Consider the following 23760-nt stretch of genomic DNA (forward strand, 5'->3'; position numbering starts at 1 on the left):
TGCTTTGGACCTTAGCAATTTAAACAAGAGAAGCAGTGACCTCTCAGGCTCCAAAGAGGCACTAATACATTACAAAGTGCAAAACACTTCTCAAGGCCAATGTCCTTCACATAGAGAGGGCTCAGGACTCATTGGCAGGGCTACTCAAAAAAGGTGACTGGGGGTAGAAAATGGCAGCACACCCAGGCCTAATTCAAGTAAACAAATGTTTTATATAAGACGAAAATAAAAAATAGAATATTGATGGTTCATGCTGGTTTGGATTGGGTTTTTTCCCTCCCAAAAGATCCTTGCCAGTTGAGAATTCTTTTTTACTCCTCAAATTCTTCTGCCCCTCCACAGAATCCCTATTTTTAAACTTTCTCTGGTGAGCCTTAAAGCATCTAAGTGCTCCTGACTTTCTTTTTTCAAGAGATCCCTCTTCCAAGCGCAGAGAAAACCAGGCAAGGGATCAAAGGAGTGGAACATCCATGTGCCAGGTGGACTCTGTCCCATCTGACATTTCTTCCACACACACACACTATGGCATTGCTACTTGGCCACACAACTAGGAAAATTAAGATGTTTAGCCTATGCTAGCAACTTGTGACAGTTGTGGTGATGCTTTTTGGCTGCAGTGAAGGGTACATCTCTTTCCCATCTGGCCCAGGATCTGGCAGGGGGTTAGCCCAAGTAAAAGAGATTCAACAGAGAACCCCAACTAAACTGAACTAATAAGGAAACAAAACTAAAGAAACAATAAGCTGCATGATGTGCTGCTGTATGGCATTCTAGATGCCTCTCCCAAAAGAAAGGAAAGAAACTCTCTGCACCAAGAAAATGATGATGATAAAATTACCATAGCTATAAGCAAAATAATAAAACTATGGAAACAATAAAGAGGAAAGTCAGAAAGCAGCAGTATGATCTTATTTAAAGACACTTTTGTATATTGGTGGTCCAGTAACTTTGTAGGACACAAATTAAAACCTTAAATTTGAATGAAAATTAAATTAACTTGAAACCAAGTTTTTAAAAGTCATGCATATATTTATAAGTACACACATTTTTTTTCTTTGAAATAGGCACCTAAGCATCTAAACCATGGTTCATTCCCCCCAACTCCAATGGGATTTAAGCATGTGTTTAAGAACTAACTGGAAGGTTTTTAGATGTGCTCCCATGCACTGCTGATTCTGGGCATAAATGAGAAGAAAATGTTGTCCTGGCAGCCCATATTTCAGACAGTATCTCACTGGAGTGCACAATGATTCATTCAAAGAAATGTTGCTCCTGAGCAGAAATAATGAATGAGCTTTGCAGTCTGTGATTTCCTCTGATTTTCTCATCTATCACCTACTCTGCATAGATGGATTCTCTAGGCTGATGCCAGAGTTTCTTCTGCAGGCCAAAATCCGGACATCCTGTAATCATGAAGATATCCTACAAGCCATTATAGTGCTCAGCTCTTGTAGGAGACCCAGAGCATGCCCACATAGGCAGATGCTGACGGACTGCTACATCTTCTGCCTGCAATCCACATTAATACCTGAATTATTCAAGTTGCTTTCCAGCACTGCCTGAGTACAGGCTGGTGGCTCTGAGCTGCAGCTGATTCATTTCTTGACATTTCAAAGGAGAGGCAGGCTAGCTTGCTAGGACCCTTAAATCATCTTTTTCATTCCCCAGTTTCAAGCCAACTACATTACAGAAGAATTCAAACCAGACAACAAGATTAGGAAGCGCTGAAATAAACTTTAAGCAGATTGGTCACTAGAGAGATGATAACTATATCTTTAAAATTTAGGGTTTTCAAGTCCTAAAACTTTAAAAACTAATGAATTTGCATCAAGAGGCAAACAAGAATCTTGTCACTTCTCTGCAAATTTAAAGGGTCTTCTGCAGTAACACTGACAGGGAGAAGCACAGAAAAATTCTGGAAGCACAGTAAAGACAAAGTTAGCTTAGGAAGAAAAAGGTGTTTAAAAGGGCTACAATAAGTGGAAATGTTTTTCATTTGTTAATAACATCCAGATTAATTTCTTCTGTAAGCAGGAGGAAAAAATAGAATAATGAAACCAGAAGAAGAGTCCCACAGGCAGGTCCTATTTAAAGCATGTCCCCATTCAGGTGTTGAGCATAATTTTCTAGTCCTCCCAGAAGCATTATACTTTTACCTCTTTTGCCTGCAAAAAATGATAGCAGGATGTTTTCATAAGTGTCCTGTTTTGAGCCAGGATAGAATCAATTTTCTTTCTTTAACTTAAGTCCCTTCTAAGTAGTGACACTTCCAGAAATTAAGAGCACAATGAGGTGAAGCAACCCCGGAGTCACAGCAACGCCTGTAGCAGGGGTGGGGAGGGGTGGTGAGCACAGCAGCTTGGTGGCAGTGGTGGGATTCAAAGCCCTGCCACAAAAATTACTGGAAACACAAAAAGATAACTAGAGTAATTGGTTCTTGGCACCTGGTCAGTTTACACTCAATATTTGGCACTCCACTGCTTAAAAAAAGGCAGCATCTCAGGCCAAACAGTATTCTCACAGCGAGTGCATATTTTCCAGCCTGCCTCAGGCTACAAAAAGCCCTAAGGTGATTCTGCAGAGCCCATGAGAAAAAGGCAGTCCTAACACAGGTTCTGTGTGCTACTACTGCTTTGCAGAGCCTGCAAAAAGAAAAAGGAAGTCAGGGAAGGTAATCACCTGAGAAATGAACTGTTCAGAGAGCTGCTGATGCTTCGCAGAAGCTGGCTCTCTCAGCTCCTCACTGTACTTTTCACCAGGAATCAAAATGCTGAACTCAATCATCTGTTCAGTTTTGGGTCTCACTAGCTTCTCTTCCTGCTTCTTTATCTCATTATTGATCTGGAAGGGAAGGAAGAGAGGAGAAAACAAGAGGTGATTTAATGCTGGCTTTGTTTGTTTTGTCCTTTTGGGTTTTTTTTCCAAGAAATAAATAGTTTTTACTCAGCACAGACCAGATTCCTACCTATCCTGGATTTACTCCATGTAAAAAGCATCCCTAGATATATAAATGTACATATGGTCTGCCATCTGTCAAGAGCACTCAAGCTTGGGTCCTGACACCTTTCTTATATGGCCCAGAAACTTCTCCAGCTGCTGCAACCCTGGTGGTTTCTCCAGCTCACCGTGTGGCAGAAACCCTGTGCTCTGTCCATAGATGCTGTAAGGACAGGAGCACCTCAGGGTACTATTGGTGGGCCACACTGATGATCATGGATATACTTAATGACACATGAAAACTGCAGTTCAAAGCCCAGCGTGCTCACTTCAGCCATAAGCAGACCTGTTCACCTCACTCTATAAGAAGGCTTACAAAGCCTCAGAGGCAGAGATGGTCACTAATAATGCAAGCTACTAGGCAAGAACATTTTTTTGAGAACTCTTGTATTGCAGATAATTCTGGTTTTCATTGGTACATGCTTACTGTAGCACAAGGCCATCTTGTTGGCCTCAGCTACAACCAGAAATCCAGTTGTGTGGAATGTTGATGAGACAATTTACCATGTAGATACAGATACACCAACAGGTCAGCTGAGCCTAGTCAGCAATAGCCTGGTTTACCCAAAATTCACTCATTTATCACAAAGCTCCTGCTTACTATTCCACCTGGAAGGCAAGTTCCCTTTGCCAGGTTTTATGTTGAGAACAAGACATTGTGTTGTTCAGCCTCAGTAAGTGAAGAATCCTCCCAGATATACAATAGACACTGGGGAGATCCATGGGGACCTCTGCTGAGCTTAAGTTTTAGGCAGTGATCCAGGGAGCCCTGGAGCAGTGGCTGTGCAATGCATCAGGGAAGCATGTAGCTATCCTGGCTGCCACTGCCAGCTGTGAATTCCAAGTTTAATACCACACTGATTGAAATTCTCACACAGTGAGAACACTTTTTGCATAGTTACAGCCAGCATCCTAGTCCTTTTGATATAATGAAAGACAGCAGAAAAAAACAGATTTTGTTTCATGGTTGTGTTCTTAACCACAAAAAAAAAAAAAAAAAAAAAAAAAAAAAAAAAAAAAAAAATTGGGAGGGGATTTGCAGGGGAGAGGAGGATAGGCTGGCTTAAGTTAACTTTAGCCAAATAGCCAACTGCCTTTGAGCTGTCTTCGGCTATTCCTGTGCAGTTGTTATTTTTTTCCTTGTTAAAAAGGAAAAAAGAGCCAACAAAGGAGACTTTTTTCAGGAAAGCTGCAGCCTGTGTTATGTATGGTACAAGAAATGGAAAAACTTCTCTCCAGAAATCTTAGCTGCCACCAGTGAGCAACTTGCACAGTGTCCAGAGACCCTCTAAAAATTTTTAGCTAAATCCTCTGCCTCTCCCCATCCCTTTTTTACTAGGTAACTTTGTTAAGGACCAGAATGAGTCGTGCACTACTTAAAGCTAGTCAGCACTTGAGAGATATGTAATTAGCAGTCATATATGTGCTGCTGCTGCATGGTTGTTTACAGCTCCATGTGGTTTGAATCATTTCTCACTCGCCCAAACCCCAAAGCACAGTCAACATATAAGCAAAGCAGATGATGAGCTTTGCTAGCTCTGCCTTGTAATCTGCAATGCATTTTGGCTGCATGGAGCAAGGATGAGGTGTGCTGGAACTGTATAGAGTGAAAACACTGTAGCAGCAGCAATCTAATCCTGGTTTCTTTGTGATTTAGTGAGTGGTCCTATTCTTTGGTCAGGCAGAAATACTTCAGGCATTTCTGTTCCAGAAAAGAGTAATGGTGTACATGGGACCAAACCACAAGTGTTCTTGGGACATAATATAAAGTCAGATCCTGAACTTGAGTCAGAAGCTGTCTGCCTTTTTCAAATTCAGTATTTATTCTTGGAAACACAATATTAGAGCTCCACAGTCAACCCCTAAAAGCTCTAGGAGAAAGAACATTTTTGTCCTGCTTTGCTTCATGGCCTTAGTAGATTTCAGAATATTGCACAGTACCATAAATCAGCTTCTATTTGTATGCAGCATGTGCAACTTTGTAAGCTTCTCAGTAAAGCCAGTGAGAATTTAACATTTATAATAACACAAAAGCCAGCTGATTCATACCAGTGCTTTGCAAAAAATTTTTTTTCAGTCCTGTAGGCCCATGAATACTGCATTTGAAATCTAGAGTTTGGCTTAAATTTTAAGCCAGGGGAGTCGTTTCCTGGAAGCAAAATACTTCCTTGGGACCTATATAGTGGTCAGCACTTCTGAAAGTCAGCTCAATTTTGCAGAGACATCTTAAGTACTTGATGTAGGCTTCCCTGTGTCAAGAATTTTGGTTTTGGTATCCAGGTAAAGTTGACTGCAAGATGATAAAGAAAAGTTCACTTATGTCAAGCAGAGGAAAAGGATCAGAGATTCAGAAGGAATCTCCAAGACCATCCTGGCCACTTTTGTGCTGTTCTACACAACTGGACGACTTGGATCATTGAAACAGTACTATAATCAATTCAATGTTTATTTAGCAGGTGTTTCCATAGCAATAATAATACTCCACCTTCTTGTAGAAGCTTACAAAAACCCTAGGCATTCCTGACTAGTCCTATATCACTAGCAAAATCCTCACCTGATATCTCAATTTATCCATTCTCTCACTATGGGGGATGTGACATTGCAAAACCTCTGTAAATGAAAAATACCTACCAGGGAAATTATATTAAAACTTTCTTAGGTTCTTGCCCTGTTTTTATGAAACCTTAATTTAATAATACCTGTAAGTACCAGGAAACAGTATTACTTAAGAAAATCAACAGCATACTGAAACAAATGAATAAATAAGCAAAGCACTCACAGTAGTGTCTGCATCTTCCATCTCATGGACGGTACCGCCCACAGGGCTCTCAGCAGTGATCTCATGAGGGAGAGGAACATTGGCAGCTGCATCTGAGTTTGAAAGAGAGCAATATTCTTTTGTTTGTTTTGCCTTTTTTTTTTTTTTTTTCCAATACCTATGTATGTGTAGATCCACATAGAAGCAGTTCATCAAGCATAAAGCAACAGAAAAATGTGATTGCTATTCCATCATCCTGACAGAAACAACACAGGAAACACCTGAAGAGCCTGACGAAAAGTATAAAATACACTAATCAAAATAAAATGCTAACGTTCTGCCTAAGCAGATGTATTTTGGGGAACACAAAGTTAAGTGCAGTAAAAAAGACAGCTAATTTCTCAAGTAGAAATTTCATGACTCATACGATAACAAAATAATGTCAGCATATAACATGATCTCCAGCTCACAAAAAAAGCACCGTTTGGAATTGACAAATTCACAGCTCTTTCTCAAATCCAAACACCACTGAACTTTTCAATTTTCTGCTAATTCTTAACCAAACTTGACAGGAGTTAGATGAAAACTCACCTCTCAATGTTGTAACATCAGCATCCAAAGCTGGAGTTGGAGTCCCAGTACTGCTAAATAAAATAAAATCAAAAATTGAAAGTGGACAGGGTGAGACAGATTTATTAGGTTTTGCTTTATCTGTGATTTTGCTGCCACACCAAAATACATGTTTGCAGGAGAAGTGTGTCATGGTACTGTTTTGAAGATTACTTCATAAAAATTAGTGTTTGCAATATTTCAGTAATCTTTTGCAACTTAGATATTGGGTCACTTGCATCACACAACACATCATGTGCCCCTCCAGCCTGCTAACCTCCTTATTTTCCAATTGTCTTGTCATCCCTCCCAAGAAACACACTTTGCCTTCTAGCCTTTCTGTAAAGGAAGCAAATGTGAGGACCAGAGATTAAACACTAAGATAACCTGTAACATTCCACGAAACACTGAGATTTAAAAATATTCTCCAGTGCACTAAAACATCCTAACTGTACTTAAACCACTGCAAGAAAATGGGTTCTTTTCATTATAACTCTTACCCTGCTTCTTAAGAAGTCTTCAAGAGGCATCAGTTTCCAAATCCAATTATTGCATTCAAACACACAGAAAAAACTCTTGGCCAAATGTGAGCAAGAAAAATACTTCAGATAAAAATCAGATGAAGACTGTCAGCCTGAAGAAAAACTAACAGCTTTGACATGGCTCTTACAGTAAACCGGAGTTCCTTGGTGCCAATTCTGTAAGCCCGGAGTGACTGTCAAGTTATCAAGAGTGGGAGACACACTCTGACAGAAACAAGTCTGTCCTGAATGAAGGAAAAATTAGTTGTCAGGTTTGTCATATTTTTATAATATGTCCAATTTGTAAGATTGGAAATTTAAGTGCTGGGGAGAGTGAGCTTCTAAAGATCACTGAAGTTCATTGCTCTGAGATATTTCTGTCACTTCTCATGGGATTCCTTTTGTCTTGGTGGTCATACTTGTGCCATAAAATAACCATTGCAGCAAGGAGACCACTGTAATACACAAGCACTGGCACAATGTGAGCCATGGTTCCTAGCTTTGCCAGATCTGATTTTTGATTCACATCCTAGATTACTGGTCTTGCAGTCTGTCCTCAAGCAAAACTCCAGTCAAAGTTGATGGACATTTTGCCTCTCTCAGGATGTATAAGCAGTCTATCACTCCAAAAAAAAAAAAAAAAAAGGCTTCCAGCATCAGCCAGACAACCAGATCCAAGGTTACCTAAAGATACCAGAGCATATGATCAAGGATATGATAGTTTCACTGAGATAACATGTCCAAATGTTTCTCTCCCTGCCTCTCACAGGCACATATCACTGACCAATAGACAGACCTGAAGATAAATTTAATTTATTTTCTATTTAAGCCAAGAATCTTTTCACCCGTCCTTTCCTCAGAGGCACAGGCTAATCTGGTATATAATGATTAACTACACCAAAATATAGTAAATTCAGGGAATGTTAAACTGACAGGGTGAGATCTATATAATAATTACATTACAAAACTAACCTGCAGATGAACAAAGCATGAAATTATTCAAGAGCTTAAACATAACTTTCATGCATTTTCTTGAACAACTAAAGTACATGAGCCCATGCAAACTTTGAAATGTAGTTATTTGTGTCTGCTTCCATCTTGTGGACACTGGTACCTATTTTCAGCCAGCATAGCACAAGATAATTCTCTGCTGATTCTTTGACAAGCTCAGTAAATGTTGGAATGATTTCCAAGATTAGAAAGCCAAATTTTACTAGCAAGAATAATCTTGGCAAGATAGACATTCTTATCCTCTCACCATTGCCATCACACATTTAAAGAGTAACAAGTAACTCACGCAAAAAACATCAACTTCTTTCTGATAAAAAGAAAAAAATCCTACATTGAAAGAATTTAGATTTTCTTAAGATGGTTGTATATATGGAATGCTGGTTATATTTTAGTTTTCTTAAACATTTATCATCCTAGAACTGAAATAAAAAGCTATTGCTTAATTATTACTAGGTCGCATAAAATATTTTCCAGTTAAATTTACCAAATTCCAAAGGCTTATTAATCTTACCGATTTTAATAGGCATTAGGTTACATCTATACAAGAGCTTAACAATACTACATCATCAATAAATAACGCGTTTTAGTGCCTCATATTTAATGATGCTTTTCAGGAGAAGTGAAATAATCTGGGATTCTACATATTACAAACTGTTTAGCGTAACTAAGGTCTGAATAAAAGCTCAACAAAGTGATGTGCAGTGAAACAGCTCTGCTACAGGCTTTGTAACCTTCTGTTCAGGTGAAGTCCAAACTCATATATAAATATTGCCTTGTATCAACACACTTCCCTTCAGAAGGGGAAAACAGGAAACGTGATTTGCTTTGGTAAGCATAATTTTGGCTCTAACCTCAGCCTAAGACTCACAGGACTCAATCTCATCTGCCCATGGTTCAGTGCCCAATATTCTCTGAGGGGTCTCCAGGCACTCCTGACCTTCAGCTGCTGCCCTGGGAGGCACTGGTCACCCACAGCATCCCTGCCAGCCTTCTGCAGATGTGCACTGTAACCTAGGGCATCTCAAAAGGATGTAAAAGGCCATCTGAGCAACTGAGTGGTGGACCCAGCTTTGTGGTGGGTTAACCTTGCCTAAGGGCCAAAAGTCCACAAAGCTACCCTCTCCCTCTTCCTTCTCAAAGAAACAGGGGAGAGAATAAGATGAAAAAGTTCGTGGACTGAGATAAAGACAAGAAGATGGTTTACCAATGTTTCTCCATGGGAGAAACAGACTCACCTTGGGGAAAATTAATTTATTGCATATAAACAGGTTTGGCCAGCAAGAAACAAACACCGCCTTTCCCCCTACCCTTCCCAGGCTCAGCTTTGCTCCTGATTGCTGTACCTGCTGTGGGCTCTGTGCAGGCAGCAGATTCTTTGGGACATTTCTACCTGCTCCAGCACGAGTCCTCCACAGCCTGCAGGGAATACCCGCACAGAGCCTCCTCCTCCTCCCCCCTTCAGCCCTGGCCTGTTCCCTGTGTTGCCATTTCTCATCCTTTCTGTTTCCTCCTCCCTGTGCAATGTTTTTGCCCTTTTTAAACACTTGTCCCCCAAGGTGGCACCAACGGTGGGGCTCAGCCATGCCCGGTGGGATCTTGGTTGGGTCTGGCTGGAACCAACTGGGCCTGGCTCAGGACAGCCCTGACCACTTTGCACAGGGGCAGTCCCACAGGCATCAGATGCACCTGGTGCAGCAAGAACAATTTTAACTAAGTTGCTTGAGTTTTGAGAGGAAAAATCCTCAAAGTAGGCAAGAAAAGAAAACCAGAAAACAAACACGGAGAATGCTGTGGTATGGTAACACTCACACTCTCATTTAGAGCACTGCAAAACCATCACCTTAAGCAGTACCAGGCTTGTCAGGCTGGGTATTGTTCTTACTGGGACTGAAGGGCTTTAAAATACAAACACCCAAGAGCTAACACATTTCCTGACAAAATTCTGGCTCACAGCTGGCTGAAAATGAAAAGCCAGAGGCTTCAATAACACCTAGTAAAATCCTTATCAAGCTAACCAAGCAAGGCCAGTCAACTACTAATTTGGCCAGGCTAATAGATATCACTTTCTCTCAGGAGGATAAAAATATTATTTTTAGAGAGTGCTATTACCAACCTCACCCCATGTACAACATTGTTTTTATATTGCTTTACCAGAACAGTGAGGTTTGATTTCTTTTTGCATACATTTCTTCTTTGCCTTCCACTTCTCCTTAATGTTTTAATTTTTCCATCGCCTGCTTTATTAATGTCCCCAAAAAAGCAGCAGTAGTACAACTTCCCCTAAGGAAGCCACTCAATGACACATGACAATGTACACACAGATTTGCCTGAACACACTGCTCTTCAAGGTAAACACAAATTCTAATTCCCCTTCAGTCACACCACTTAAAATATCGGGGATATTTTCTTTTTTTGGCCCCAGTATTAATCCAGTGCCCAGCCTGTTTTTAAATATGCCTACACAAGTAAGCCACTCCAGGTGGAGAGACTTATTCCATCAAAAGCTTATTGTGAATCTGAGACACATAGACATGAAATGTAATTTCTATTGTCCTACCTGCATGAGGGATGCCCTGGACCACCTTGGCTGAGCAGCAAGCAAAATATAAAAACATACACATATATATGGAGAGGCAGGAAGGAATAGGCATCAGGAGATGTGTAAGCAGCAGAACAAATCACACTGCACTGTGTTTCCTTGGCAGAAACAACTGGCTTCAGATCACACAGCTCTGTTAGACACCAGTATCCAGGCAGGTGTAACACAGTACCCAAGAGGGCCTCAGAAGTTGATCCAAAGAGTGCTAACAGAGAGCCTATAGGTATCAATGCAGCAAAGAAAGCTCACAAATACAGCTTAAACTCCCCATGGTAAGTACTTCTGTATGGCATCAGGAAAAAACTCAATAGGTCCCAATCCACAGAGTATCCCATTAACTCATTCGCAGCTGTAGAGCCTAAACAAGTTCTTTATGTGCAGCCATACTGTGTTATAAAGGAGAAATACCACTCTGGACTTATCAACTGGGGCACAGCAAGACCCATGAAATTTTATAAAGGTATTAATTATATTTTTCTCTATATTACTTCTAAAGATTTAACATAAACTCAAATCTTTGGATGAAGATGGTAACATCTTCAGATTTGTATTTTGTGTTCCAGATATCCATCAGTTTTCAGTTACCAGTCCGAATATCCTTGAGTCTAATTTACTATGTCAAGCACTTATTTTTTCTTAAATTTTATTATTTCAATATTCATACTGCACAAAGAAGGGAAAGCCATTTTATGGTCTGATCTCCTTCTTTTTAAATATTTTAAGCACATGTCCTTAAGCTAAGCAATATGTGATTCCAGCAGTATTTTTAACCAAACAGTATTTTAACAGAACAAGACTGAGCCTTGTATTCAGATTCTTTTCCGTTTAAATTGCACTTGCATTTATCTTAATTTTCAGCTAGGTAGTTCTTGAATTTTGACCTCTTTTGGTTTTAATTAAAGCAAGACAGGCCTCTCATGTTTGCTACTGGACAGTAGGGAGCACAAAAGGAAATAGACAATTGAAGAGAAGCAGTGTAGAAGTCTTTCCATGGGGTAAAGCAGTGCTGATGCTCAAAAGCTTCTGAAATGAGCAATATTGTTGCTAAATCCACACACAGACAAAAAAGAAGCTCAGGTATGTTTCTACTTCACTGCAGGCAGAACTGCTGAACTGTTGAAATGACCCCAGCATGGAAGGTATTTTCTTGCATGAAGCACATTTAGATGAACAGTACAAAATTTGAGCAGCTACATCATCAAACATTGATCCAGCACTAATGAAATCTGGGCCCTAAAATTGCCAGTGTATTTCAAATCAGAGAAGACAGACAGAACAAAGGAGGTCCAGACATGATTTCTTGGGACTAATTTCAGCAAGTCCAGAATCAGCAAGCATCGCTCAGAAAGCACATGTGCTTCTCTTCATCTGACATTAATAGCCACTTCCAAAAAAGTGAGAAAGTAGTGCATTATATTCATCCTTTTCAACTATACCATACTGATTATTCTTCTCTTCAGAATGTTACTGTGAATGCAGAATTTAAGCAAGGCTCTGACACAAAAGGTATTGCAGCAATTTTGTACTACTCCTTTGTCTTCAGTTGATTCTCAAGATCTGGCTTTTGACACCCACCCCCTCCCACCCCAGGAAATAGACAAAATGACTCTCCTATTGTCATGAGACATACCCCAAAATTAGGAGAGCAAAACTAATTATTGGGAGTTCAAATAACCTAAAGAATAAAGCAATTATAAAAAGTATTAAAAGTCTTTAGCTGATACAATGCTACCACACTTCCCACTGGGGCAAAACTTGACGATGTCCACTGGGCTGCTCTATAGACATCTGGATTATGTTCCATATATTATTTTTCCTTTGAGGCTTTCTCCTCAGTGGTGCTTAGTTTAATCTCTCCATTCCTTCACAGGGCAGGCTACCAGAGCATTTAACCTACATGAATGCTGGCACTCGCTTTACGGGAACAAACTTGCATCCTGCTGTTACGCAACCATCAGTAATGCTGGTGTTAGTGAGTTATTCTGGGAAGGAAAATACACAAGGTACAAGCCACCTTTCTGGAGGCTCCACTGAAACCATCCTCACTTTTGACTAGCTGAAACCACATTTTTCCAGGTAGATGGAGACACGGTATTGACATCTAAGTGTCAAGATGTACCCCGAAATGTAATTAGAAGGTCTATTAAATTATTTCAATCACAGATTCAGTTCTACAGTTGTTTATAGCTGTCTGCACAGTTTTGCTTGAATCTAGAAAGACAGTGCACTTAAAATGACCAACACCTATCCAGAGTCTGTTGTTTGTTCCAGATCAGACTCAGATTAAAGAAATGGACCACCAGCTGGTTTCACAGAAAATCTAGATTGATTAATGCTCATAAAAAGAGAACACTCCTTTAGTTTCTTTTGCCTTAAGTTCTAGAAAATGAACTGACTGCAAAAATTCCTGTGTTCTTACCAGTCAGAAAACAGACAGAGAAATACCATCCCTGGAAATACTTAAAAGACAGGCAAATGTAGTCCTTAGGGACATGGCTTAGGGGTGGGCTTGGCAGTGTTAGGTTAACAGTTAGACCTGGTGATTTTAAATGTCTTTTCCAACCCAAATGACTGTGTGATTCTATATGCCCAGTGATAAGCCTCTAGACTGAAATAACTGCTCCTGCACAGCCAGCAGAGAAACTGGAGTTGCCCAGAGGACAAGTCAGAGCCCCTCTGTCAGACCCCTGCTATGGAGCATCCTCTGAAGTAATCTGCCCTTCCCTGGTAATATGGGAACCTCACCTGAACATCTCTGCTAGACAACTAAAAGCTGGTGGTTTACAATATTCCTGCCTTCCCTTGAGACATGAGACCATGCCAGTTCCCCATTCTGGCACAGATGGCACAGCCAGCTGGCTACACAGCCATGCTCCAGTCGTTGCATTGCCCTGCACAGAACCAACCTCTCCTTGTGCCTTGTGTGGGTCAGCACTGCCCAGAAAATGGCACCAGCCCACTCACATCTCCCTCTGTGCAGAAGGAACTTGGCATTGGATTTCCCACACTGTGCTTTAAGGACTGGAGGTGATCCTAGTTTGGGTCCTTACTCATGTTTCTTACAGAACATTTTTTAAAGGTCTTACTTTGATTCTAATGTGTACTGTGAAGTCCAGTGCCTTTATTTCAGGAAATACTCCTGTGGGCTGTTGGCCACACTGAGATGGCTCACTCACTCCTCTTGATGGAGGATGTCTGAAGTTAGATGAGACAACTTCTACCCATCAGAACCAATGTTTTTATATCAGCCTGGCTTACAGACTTCAATTCTTAACTTTTAGTGCAGAGATGCTAGAACACTCCTAGAATTATTGTTGTGAGCTTTTTTTAATTTTGCCAAAATGAATTAATATAACTTCTTCTTGATTCACCGTTATCCAAAGCAAATCTACCTGTTTCTATCTCACCATTTCAGTCTTGCATTACTTGGTTTATGCAATAGAACACCACCATATTCAAGCACAAGACAAACAACAAGAAGAGGAAAAGATATAGTAAAATGAAAGTATAAATTAACAGTAGTAACAGAGATCCCATCCTAAAGCTATGAACAAGCTGAAGTAATATTTACTGGGATAAAAGCAGTGTATTTTTGAGAGAGACACAACACAGCCCCATAGTGAACTGAGTTGGATAAAGCTTGCCAGTTGAGTAATGGAGCCCCTTTAGTATCTGTCAGAAAGCATTTGGTAAGATGGCTTTTGTAAGAACACATTAATCTACCTTTTAATCAAATGTTGGGCAAATGTTAATTCTAATTCCTCTCATCTGTCTCCACACTTACTAGATTTCCTGAATGATCACAGAGGTATACAGTAGGTTTTTAAACTCAAATTTCTTCAGAAAGGGGAATTTTTGCTGAGTCTTCAGCACTCAAGCAGAGATAAGTGTATCTCTGAATTCACATTTTCTGATAAATAAGAGGTGGTTCCACTCATGTAAACAACCAGTCTAGAGAATTACTGATATTAATAAGAAAGAATTGGGCCCAAATCATTTAGAAAGATAAGGTTCTAATTTTTTGGTTTATTTATTTTCTCTTTGAAAAGTATATAATAGTTTGGTTGATGTTGCATCTTAAACAGAGAAAATTCTGCTCAGACAAAAACTGCCCAGTTGCCCTGTAGGTCTCAGGGAGTGCTCACATCAGAGGACTGTTCAGATCAACAGGATTGAGAGAAATCAATCTCTTAGGAATCACTTTTACCCTTATCACCTCATGTTATTAATTTCAACATAGAATGTTGTGGTTATGAAATCATTAGAAGGATATCTAATTGGGGAAGATGGGCTTTTAAAAAAGTCTGCTAAGAGATTACTCTCCCCAGTAAATTAATTGCTTATGTTTATCATAGCTTTTCATGGCCAGTTAGCAGGAAATTGAAACTGCCAGTTTTTCAGATTAGTTCAGCACTAGGTTGTTTGGGTTTGAATTGCTGTAAAAATAACAGTTTAGATTACATTTGCAGTAGGAATGCAGTAATAATAATGTGAACTTTCATGTTATTATGAAATATTTCATATTATTCAGCTCAAAAAGGACATGAAAATAGCAGATTAGATTGTTTTGATAAAAACAAGCCACAATTCAGACTAGCTGCCTTGTTAAAATTGTTAGGACCCCATGCATCCAGTTCCCTTATAACTATTTTTCAAGCACATCTCTCAAAATTTTTTAAAAAAAAAAAATTTAAAAAATTCCCACTTCTTTGATTTTTTTTTTAATGATGACCAGCATGACCACAAAGCCTTTGGGAAAGGTTCTCAGGATAACCAGAAAAGTAACACAAGTAACTACAGACACATCTCTTTCCCAAAGTAGATTTCGCCCACTAAACCTCTTCGGGTAAATAGCCTGAATCTGTGCCCTACAGCCAACAAGGTGATGACATTCTTAAGCAAAAGTACAAGCCCCAGACTGGCTGAGATATTTTGAGCATGCCAAGCATGCCAGGACAGAGTTTCACATGCAACAACCACAAGATTTCTCCACTGCACTTTTCTGTGTGACCTTCTGCACAGAGGTGAATTTTGTTCATCTTCAGTGCACAGATCAATTCCAGCAGCAGCTGGAGAAAGGACTGATCATAAGGTTTTAGAAAGGGAAAATTACTTACCCACATGACCAATCATTGCAGGAGCTGATTAAAAAAAAAAAAAAAAAAAAAAAAAAAAAAGAGAGAGAGAGAAAAGATTACAAAATGTCATAGCTGAGCCCTGCTGTTATCTCTGGAGAGAATAAAATGCAAGGCAAACACAGGTACTCACCTGCCCATTGCTTCCTTTGTATAGGACAGTTTCTGGAAAACAAACAAACCAACCCTAAGTATATTTAAATATCATAAGGTGAAAGGAATTGAAATACAGTTTATACCACTTTATTTCCTCCTCTGTGCCAAAATAATTCTCTTTGTTCTATGTCCATTTGTTAAGTTCTAAATTTATTAACAAAGTCCCTGATGAGAAGAAAATGTGTCCTACATTTTCAAAATGCAACTGGAGCTCAACGACAGATGCTGTAGAGAGCACTGGGCCTGCCAAAAGATGCTCAGCACTTCTGCATTCTCCTGCTATGTTCTGCAGAGCAGGCTAGCAAGAATCTTGTTTCAAGGAAGCTGTCTTAAGATATTCAATATTACTTCTCCTATCTGTATTTAAAACCACCTTTTTGAAAGTACAGTTACAGGCTACAGTACCATAGTAGGATGAGTCTGATGATTTTGTTTATGTTTTCACAAATGACAGGGATGACAATTTTTCATATATTGATGTATAAAGACTAATGCAGGGCTACACTGTTCACCATTTTTCATCAAAATTCTCATGGTAGTAGTGCCATTGGTTCTAAAGAGGAGTCACAGGAGTTTCTGTGAGGATCCTCTGCGTGAAGTGAAGATCTTGAACAGTTTGCAGCATGACAGCTGTTGAGAAATAATGCTGCATCCTACTGCTGTACCAAAGCGAACAGCATGTAAATTAATTATAGAATATTACTGTTCAGGCACAAAATTTATGCTTCTCTTTGGTGTGGAGGAAAAGAGGTTGTTTGGCAGTTTTTTTATTAGGCTGGCTTTCCCTGTGTCATCAATGCTGATATATTTTTCAGCAAAAACTCAACACATAGTATTAACACATAGCATTTCCACTGTGAAAACCTCTCTGTAAACACCTATATATATACTTAGTGACCTAAGGACTGACACACTAAAGCTACCCTGGTGAGTCTTTTTGTGAAGGAGGAGTGAAAATGCGAAAAGAGTCTTTTTGAACAGGTTAGCCTGCTCATTCCCAAAGCTTTAGTGTGCTGGGATCTGCAAGGAACAGGCAGGGCAACCGCTTCCTCCTCTGCAAGCTTTTGGAAAGTTATATGTAAGTAGCAGCCCTTTCAGTAAAAGATCTTTTTTTATTAGAAAAGGAGACTTCCTTCCACATTCAGCCAGTCAAAGTAGTGTGTAGGTGTCATGAAAAACAAGCCTGGTCATTTGAGGCCCCACACATATTTTGGATACCACCTGGTAGTGCCCCATCTAGCATCTTTAGTCATTATTCCACAGAGGCCACTGACAGCAGAGGTCAGTATGGTCCTCAGCATCTCACACATCATGTGATGTCCCCCCCCAGAGGGGGGGACATGACCAAAGCTCAGTGCAGGGCAGCCTGAGGAGCTGGTGGCACCCACCTTTCCTAAGCCTCTTCACCATCTAGTTTGCATGCCAGTCTAGGGTGGAGGCAATCACTGAAATATTTTAATTTCATGGCAAACAGGCACCTTTTGCTCCTAATTAGAAGATAAAGGCAGTGGCTTGGTTTCTCTTTAAGCTCAGAATAGCCTTTGCCAAGTCAACTCACCTCTGGCTCAGCTGCTTCATTAACAAGATAGAGTTATAAACATTCCTACATCTTTACCCTTTCAGTACTTAAAGTGATCTATAAATAGTTCTACACAGCAGCAGCAACCACATCAAAACTCAAGGGGACATCTTTTATTGAGTGAAGCTACCTCTGTCAGACACTTTGTATAAAATTAGTTCTCTTGAAATGAGACCTTCACATTATTATACCAGCCCTTTTAAAGATGGATGCTGAGTTTTGTGTCATAGCACCAGTGCTTCCCCCTTTCCCAACAGACCACAACTAGTTTTATATAATGCAAAATAACCACAAATTAATAAAAATCCATAGAATTAAATACAGGCTACCACAATATCAAAAATCATGTACCATACTGAATAGACAGATGAGCTTATGCCAACTTGTGAACTCACAGAAAAGCAATTACATAGGAGACTCTTGTCTGATCCTAAGAGAAATTGTTATGTGCAGAAGACAAAATACCTCAGAGATAATTCAAGGCATGAGAAAAAGGTGGAGGAAATGTCAAGGAGATCTTCAATAATCTCATATTAGTTTAATCCCATCTATGTAGGATTGTACAAGGCACGTTTGATTTAACTCACCTGTACAGATCATTTCCAACAGGAAAGCTGTATCAAGAAACACTTCTCTCTTTGCTTGCCCCGATTTCCCACCACATTTATGTGGCAGAACCACACACAAAGCAGGCCAAAGCACAAGAGGGAATCCAAGGAGATGGATGACAGTGTCCAGAATTTAAGATGGAGGGAAAGGCCAGGATGGAGAATAGTGCTCAGCCCCTGACAGATAAGATGATAACATGGTCTACAGTGAGCAAGAGGACAGACAGCAGGGAAAGCTCAGTGGAACATAAAATATTTTAGGCATGTTCATCCTCAAGGGAAGGCTGATCTCCAGGCTGATAAGGTGTCAGAAGCAAGATAAGGGGTCATTCTGTCCAGCATAAATCAGCTCCACAGCAGAGGCAAACTCTCAGTGTGGAAGTGATTCTTCAGTGTCTGTTAGGCAGTGCTATCTAGGTGAAACACAGGAAAAACAAGGAAGAGCTACAGATTTGCAGGAGCTGATCAGACATGAATGATGAGGATGAGATATTGGTTCTGAGCTCTGTCTGGAAAGAGATGAGCACAGGCTTCATGGGTGGCAGTTTCTATGCTGTGTCAGGTTTCTCAGAGAGACTGAAAACAGATTTAGGCTGGAACTGGAGGAGTTATCAAATAGAGAATTAACACAGAAAGAGCCTAGAAGATGAAAGGAAGGTGAGGCAAGATTTGGAGAATCAACTGGAGCTAACTGATCTATTTGCATATATGTGGTGAAGATGTGGGCTTTTTTATTTTTAAGTTAGGGGAGGCAAAATTTACAATGCAAAAAGAAAAGCAAAGTCAATAGGAGAATAGCAAGTTTGGAGTAAGAAAGAAGATGAAGGAAATCTGACAAGATGGCTCAAAGGCAGACAACTGAAGCAAATTTTTTTGCATTCATAAGGGAAGGTGGTGGGTGTGGAAGAGTAGACAAGATCTGCTTTTTTTGCCAGATTCAGAAGGAACTGGAGATGCTCTATGGAAATTAAAAATGTTAAGGTATGTTACTAGGGCATTTGATTAAACATAGAAAGGTTAGCAAGGAATATCACAGAACAGAGAGAACAGAAACAGCTGAAGAGGTCTTTCTGTCTCAGAAACCTCAGGAAGACAAAACCAGGTGTTCATAAACTACAGTGCTGGGTGTAGGGAGTTACATCCCACCCAAAGGTGCTACATCCCACCTTTGAACACAGCTCAGGATGCAGGCAAATTTACATTTGACATGTTGCTAAGTCCCCAGTTCAGCATGCGGAAGAAGTGTTTTGTTATGCTACTCATGAAGGCATCCTAAAACAGGGTTGCCTTCTGCCCTTTTTATCCTCGTCTGCCTCCTTGAGCAGTTAAGTTGTGCTCCAAACACTGTAACAGAGTGAGCTGCTGATGGGCTGAGAAGTCGATGCTAAGCAAAAGGATCGCTGAGTCAGCAGTATTGCTGGGTGTGTTTCTTGGCCCAGGAACTTTTAGAGTTGACTTTTAGTAGATATATATAGTTCAGATATCCTTTGTTACACACATGGGGCTGTGTATATGACTCCTCAGCAGCTATAGCAGAGCATCTGCTCAGTGGCTTAAATTACATGAGCAGTGATTTAATCTCATAGCAAGTACGATGCTCCTGAGAAATTGATAGTTGTTTTTCCTTTTGTTTCTCCTCTTTCAGATTTTCCAGCACAAGGGTGAACACAGTCACAGTTGCAGGTCAGAGTGGGGGCAATTTTTGGCAATGTCACAGTTATAGACACAGATATTTAAAAGTGCAGACTGACTGTGTGATTGGGATGAATGAGGTCATTCTATACAATACAGGTTGCACTACACCTGAACTACTGGTATACAGTAACACTATTGAAGTTAATTTATATGAAGGAAAGCTTATATAAAGAAAGATACCACAATAAAAACTTCTCTTGGGATTAGAATTAACTTCTCCTTTTCCATTTATGCCAAGATTTAAAAAGAGACAGAAAGATAACATAATGCCACACTTTCTAAATCTACTTAATATCCAAACAAAATAGTTAGATTATTATTACTATCCATCCTGTGTAAAGTAATTTTATTTATATGATCACAAAGAGAGTAAAATGAAAGAACTGAGGGGGGAGAATATTTAAAATATTTTTTATGGCTGGCATAAATCTGTTCACCCACACCTTCTGATAATCTGGTAGGTGATTTGCTTTAGGAATCTGATGAAAACTTAATATATGTTTTATATATTAATGTATAACATACATATACATTCATACACCTGTATAGGAAATCATACAGAGGAAGGCCTCAATTCTCTAAAGAAACATATGGTGCATAGCAGGAAAATGCAAAAGCATTGCCTTCTGAGGCACAGCTCCCATAGCAGTAGAAGTCATCTGGTGTCAGAAGACCAAACTCCAGTTATGTATGCCTTCACCTTCACCAAATTAATCAACTTTTTTTGACAGTTTTTTTCCTTCCTTTCAAGCAATTGAGGGTGTGGACTTAGTCAGACATATCACACTACAGTGTACTGTGCATGCTGTTAAATTATGGCAGCCCTTTGGTAAGAAGTGCTCAGCACTTTATAAGAAATTAAATAAAAAGAAATAAAAAACCCACATTGCAGCAGCTGACTGTGAACAAGTGAATGAATATGCTGTGATACAAGAAAAAAGTTCCAGCTTGTACAGGAAGGCTCAACCATGAAATTTGGTCAGATTAACCAGTGGAAAGTAGAACAAACAAGTGAGTGCTATAGAAAGTGTTCTGGGTCCCACAGCCCCAGCTCTTACCACCACATTAAACAGGAGCAAACAACTAGGAGGAGGATGGATGCTCTTAAAAGCAGAGTCATAACCACTTAATGTTCTCAGAGCTGCTTTGAAGAGGTCTCACACTCTGAAAAGCATTTTTTTGCACAAGTATGTATGAGAAAGAGTGAGTCAGGACCAGAGTCAGCAATTACACCCATGCTTGTGGCCTATGTTTTCAAAAATACACCATGAGACCTTTTGAAGATGGAACCCACCTTCAGTCTTTGGTTCAAATTTAAATTGAGTTTAAGCTTTTTTTTTTTTTTTTTTTTTTAAAGAAAGTCACCTGAGAGATCTGTGACATCCTATCCCCCTTACCACAGGTTAGTCTCCCTTCAAATCAGCCCAAACAACCATCACCTTTTACCAACTGTGCTGAAAGCAAATAGAAGGATGAACAGTCCCGTTCCAGAATATTGCAATGCTGAAGGGAATATACCCATCTACAAGAAGAAGGAAACCTAAATACTCATAAACTCTCTGAATAAATCACCAAACACAGAGCACTCTATCTGACTCCACTGTAATGTTGAAGGGCCATGCCCAAAAAGGTAAAGTAGCAGTGGGATATTAGATGTGCCATCCTGCTTTATTTTAATAAGGTCCCACAACAGATAATCTCACTACCAAAATCTTACATAGAGCAATGATACAGTCACTGTGCACATAAAAAAGTTCATGTGGCTTTTACATGTCTCCATCTGTTTGCAAAGTCTTAGAAGGAAAACAGTACTATAAGACATCACATAAACAAACTTTGGCAAGCATCTACCTGTGAAGACTAACATGCAGATTCAGGAAAAAAAATGTTTCTCCATTTATCACAACACTTTTCATACTCATGTAGTTCTAGCACAAGAGTCCATGAAAAAAACAAAGCAGAACAGAAACACATCAGCACATCCATACTAGCAGGACATCACTGATTCTATGGCATCACAAATTTAAGACTTACAATGAGTTTCACAAAACTACTCATCCAGTAGCTTGCAAAAATAGAAGACATTGCAATCTTAAAAAAGATCCATAAACCACCGTACATTTTAAGACAGCCTTTTACCCAGAGAAATTAAGACATTTACTGTATCTTAGATGTGTACAAAGCCAAGCACTTAATTTTGAACTAAGGACTTAATTTTAAAATTCAAACACTCCTGACAAGACAGACTTCCTGATTCAAAGTGCCATTTGGGTCTGCTGGCATCTCCATGTACAGTTCAGAACAGGGAGGCTGATGCATGCCACAGCCTGCCTCATGTCACACTGCCTTTGCTGACAAGGAGCCTAGACATCCTCTGTCTTCCAGGAACATTCTTACTGAAGACAACATTCCCTTCATAGTAATTGCTTTTCCCTCCACTACATCAGCTACAGCTTTGGTTTTGGAACTGCTCTCAGAACAGCCCGGATCGAAGAGCCGGGCTACTCATGCTTGTCCATTTTACTGCTACCCACATTACCATTGCCTGCCCTATGCCAAGATGCAACAGCAGTGGGATGTTGTGTCCTTCCTCAAGAGAAAACACCAACCAAATGCTGCACCCACCTTCTCAATCAGGCTCCGGTGCTCCTCAGACTGACTGAAGTTCGTGCCCATTTCAAAGGCTGTCATGGTCCCGCCCTCACACAGGCTCATCCAGGTGTGATATTCCTCCCGCTCTGGCAGTCTATCCCAGAACGTCTTGAAGACTTCCCAGACTGTTTCCTGACACACTTAAGGCACAAGAAAGGGCTGTTGTTAGTCAAACAGGAGTACTTCTGCGGATGCCATGAGTGGACAGGATAGTATTGTCCAAATGCTGTATGCTCTTCAGGATATAAATATAGAGAATACAGTGTTTATAAACCTACATATAAATGTGTATGGCATTGAAGGAGCTGACAATGAAGATTTTCTGGATCTTCTATACTCATACTACTTCACTCCTTGATTGTTTTTTTAGTACTGCAGTAATTAATTAATTACATCATTAAAGAAAAAACAGAAGAGAGCTAGAGAGAGCACACTTGTCTTCTAACAACCACCAAGAACAACAGTATTTTTACTGAATGAAATTGCCCTCGAACAACTGGTCGAATTTTCTAGAAAATTTAGAAAAACCTAGTATGTTAAACGTCTTCACAGAAATTAGAGCTGGAGCTTGATTTGCAAGAATGACAGATACACCAATTAAAGCTTTAAAAGGCTCAATCAGTAACAATTTCTTTGGATTCACCTTTGCACAGAATTTAAAATAAGTTTCAGATATTATAATAACATTACTAATTTGAAAAACAGGGCAGCAGGCTGACAGAACAATATACCATCCTAAGAAATAAGTCAGCATCTAAACCCTACTGTATATCTGGACATCTCTGACTGAATTAAGGGGATAATTACCTGGTACTATGCCCCTGCTCTAACCTCCCTATCTCCCACGTGCTCTTTGCAAACGGGAGCAGTTGGTCACTTAATGCTCAAACAAGAACCTCTCTGTGACCCAGGATAACTGGAAAGGAGGAAGATTTATAGGATTTTCCTTGTGTCCTGGAAGAGAGCAACATTCAAAGTAGAATAACTCTAAAAAATCACTCACAGCAGATGCCAGCCTGGAGTAGTAGCAGACAAGCCTGCTTTTTGGCCTTGATCAGATTTCACTGCTAGCACATACACAGTTCAGCAAAGGGGTGCTTTGCATTCAGGGAAAGTCCTGACATTATAAGCAAGATCTTTCAGGACACTGAGCATGTATCTATCTTCAGAAAGTAATTTTCTTCAATCACCTTAAAAATATGGTCCAAGCTGCCAAAACCAGCGCCTTACTAGTTGCTATTTCTTCTTGATACTCTGTATTCTGAACTCCCAGATCAATTAAATGTAGTTGTGTAAAACTTAACAGGTAGATCACATATGGAAGCATCCTTTCATTCAGCCAAGAGATGGATGGTTTTCATAAATGACATGGGTTTATAAATAACAGCTTTAAGAAACAGATTCACATGCAGTTGCACCCTTAAAGCTGAGCTAATTCTC

At 39.8% G+C, this 23760-nt stretch overlaps 1 protein-coding gene across 1 annotated transcript in view; it reads right to left on the reverse strand.

Moving 5' to 3' along the window:
• IMPG2 (interphotoreceptor matrix proteoglycan 2) overlaps positions 1 to 23760 on the reverse strand; it is a 51557-nt gene that overhangs the window by 19644 nt on the left and 8153 nt on the right. The window contains exons 3-8 of the mRNA XM_030451197.1: positions 22294 to 22460; positions 15764 to 15795; positions 15613 to 15636; positions 6347 to 6399; positions 5777 to 5868; positions 2680 to 2841 (exon numbers count right to left, since the gene is read on the reverse strand). Coding sequence (XP_030307057.1) covers positions 2680 to 2841; positions 5777 to 5868; positions 6347 to 6399; positions 15613 to 15636; positions 15764 to 15795; positions 22294 to 22460 — 530 coding nt within the window. The remainder of the gene's footprint in view (positions 1 to 2679; positions 2842 to 5776; positions 5869 to 6346; positions 6400 to 15612; positions 15637 to 15763; positions 15796 to 22293; positions 22461 to 23760) is intronic.

The sequence above is a fragment of the Calypte anna genome, chromosome 1, assembly GCF_003957555.1.
Source record: "Calypte anna isolate BGI_N300 chromosome 1, bCalAnn1_v1.p, whole genome shotgun sequence".
NCBI lineage: Eukaryota > Metazoa > Chordata > Aves > Apodiformes > Trochilidae > Calypte > Calypte anna.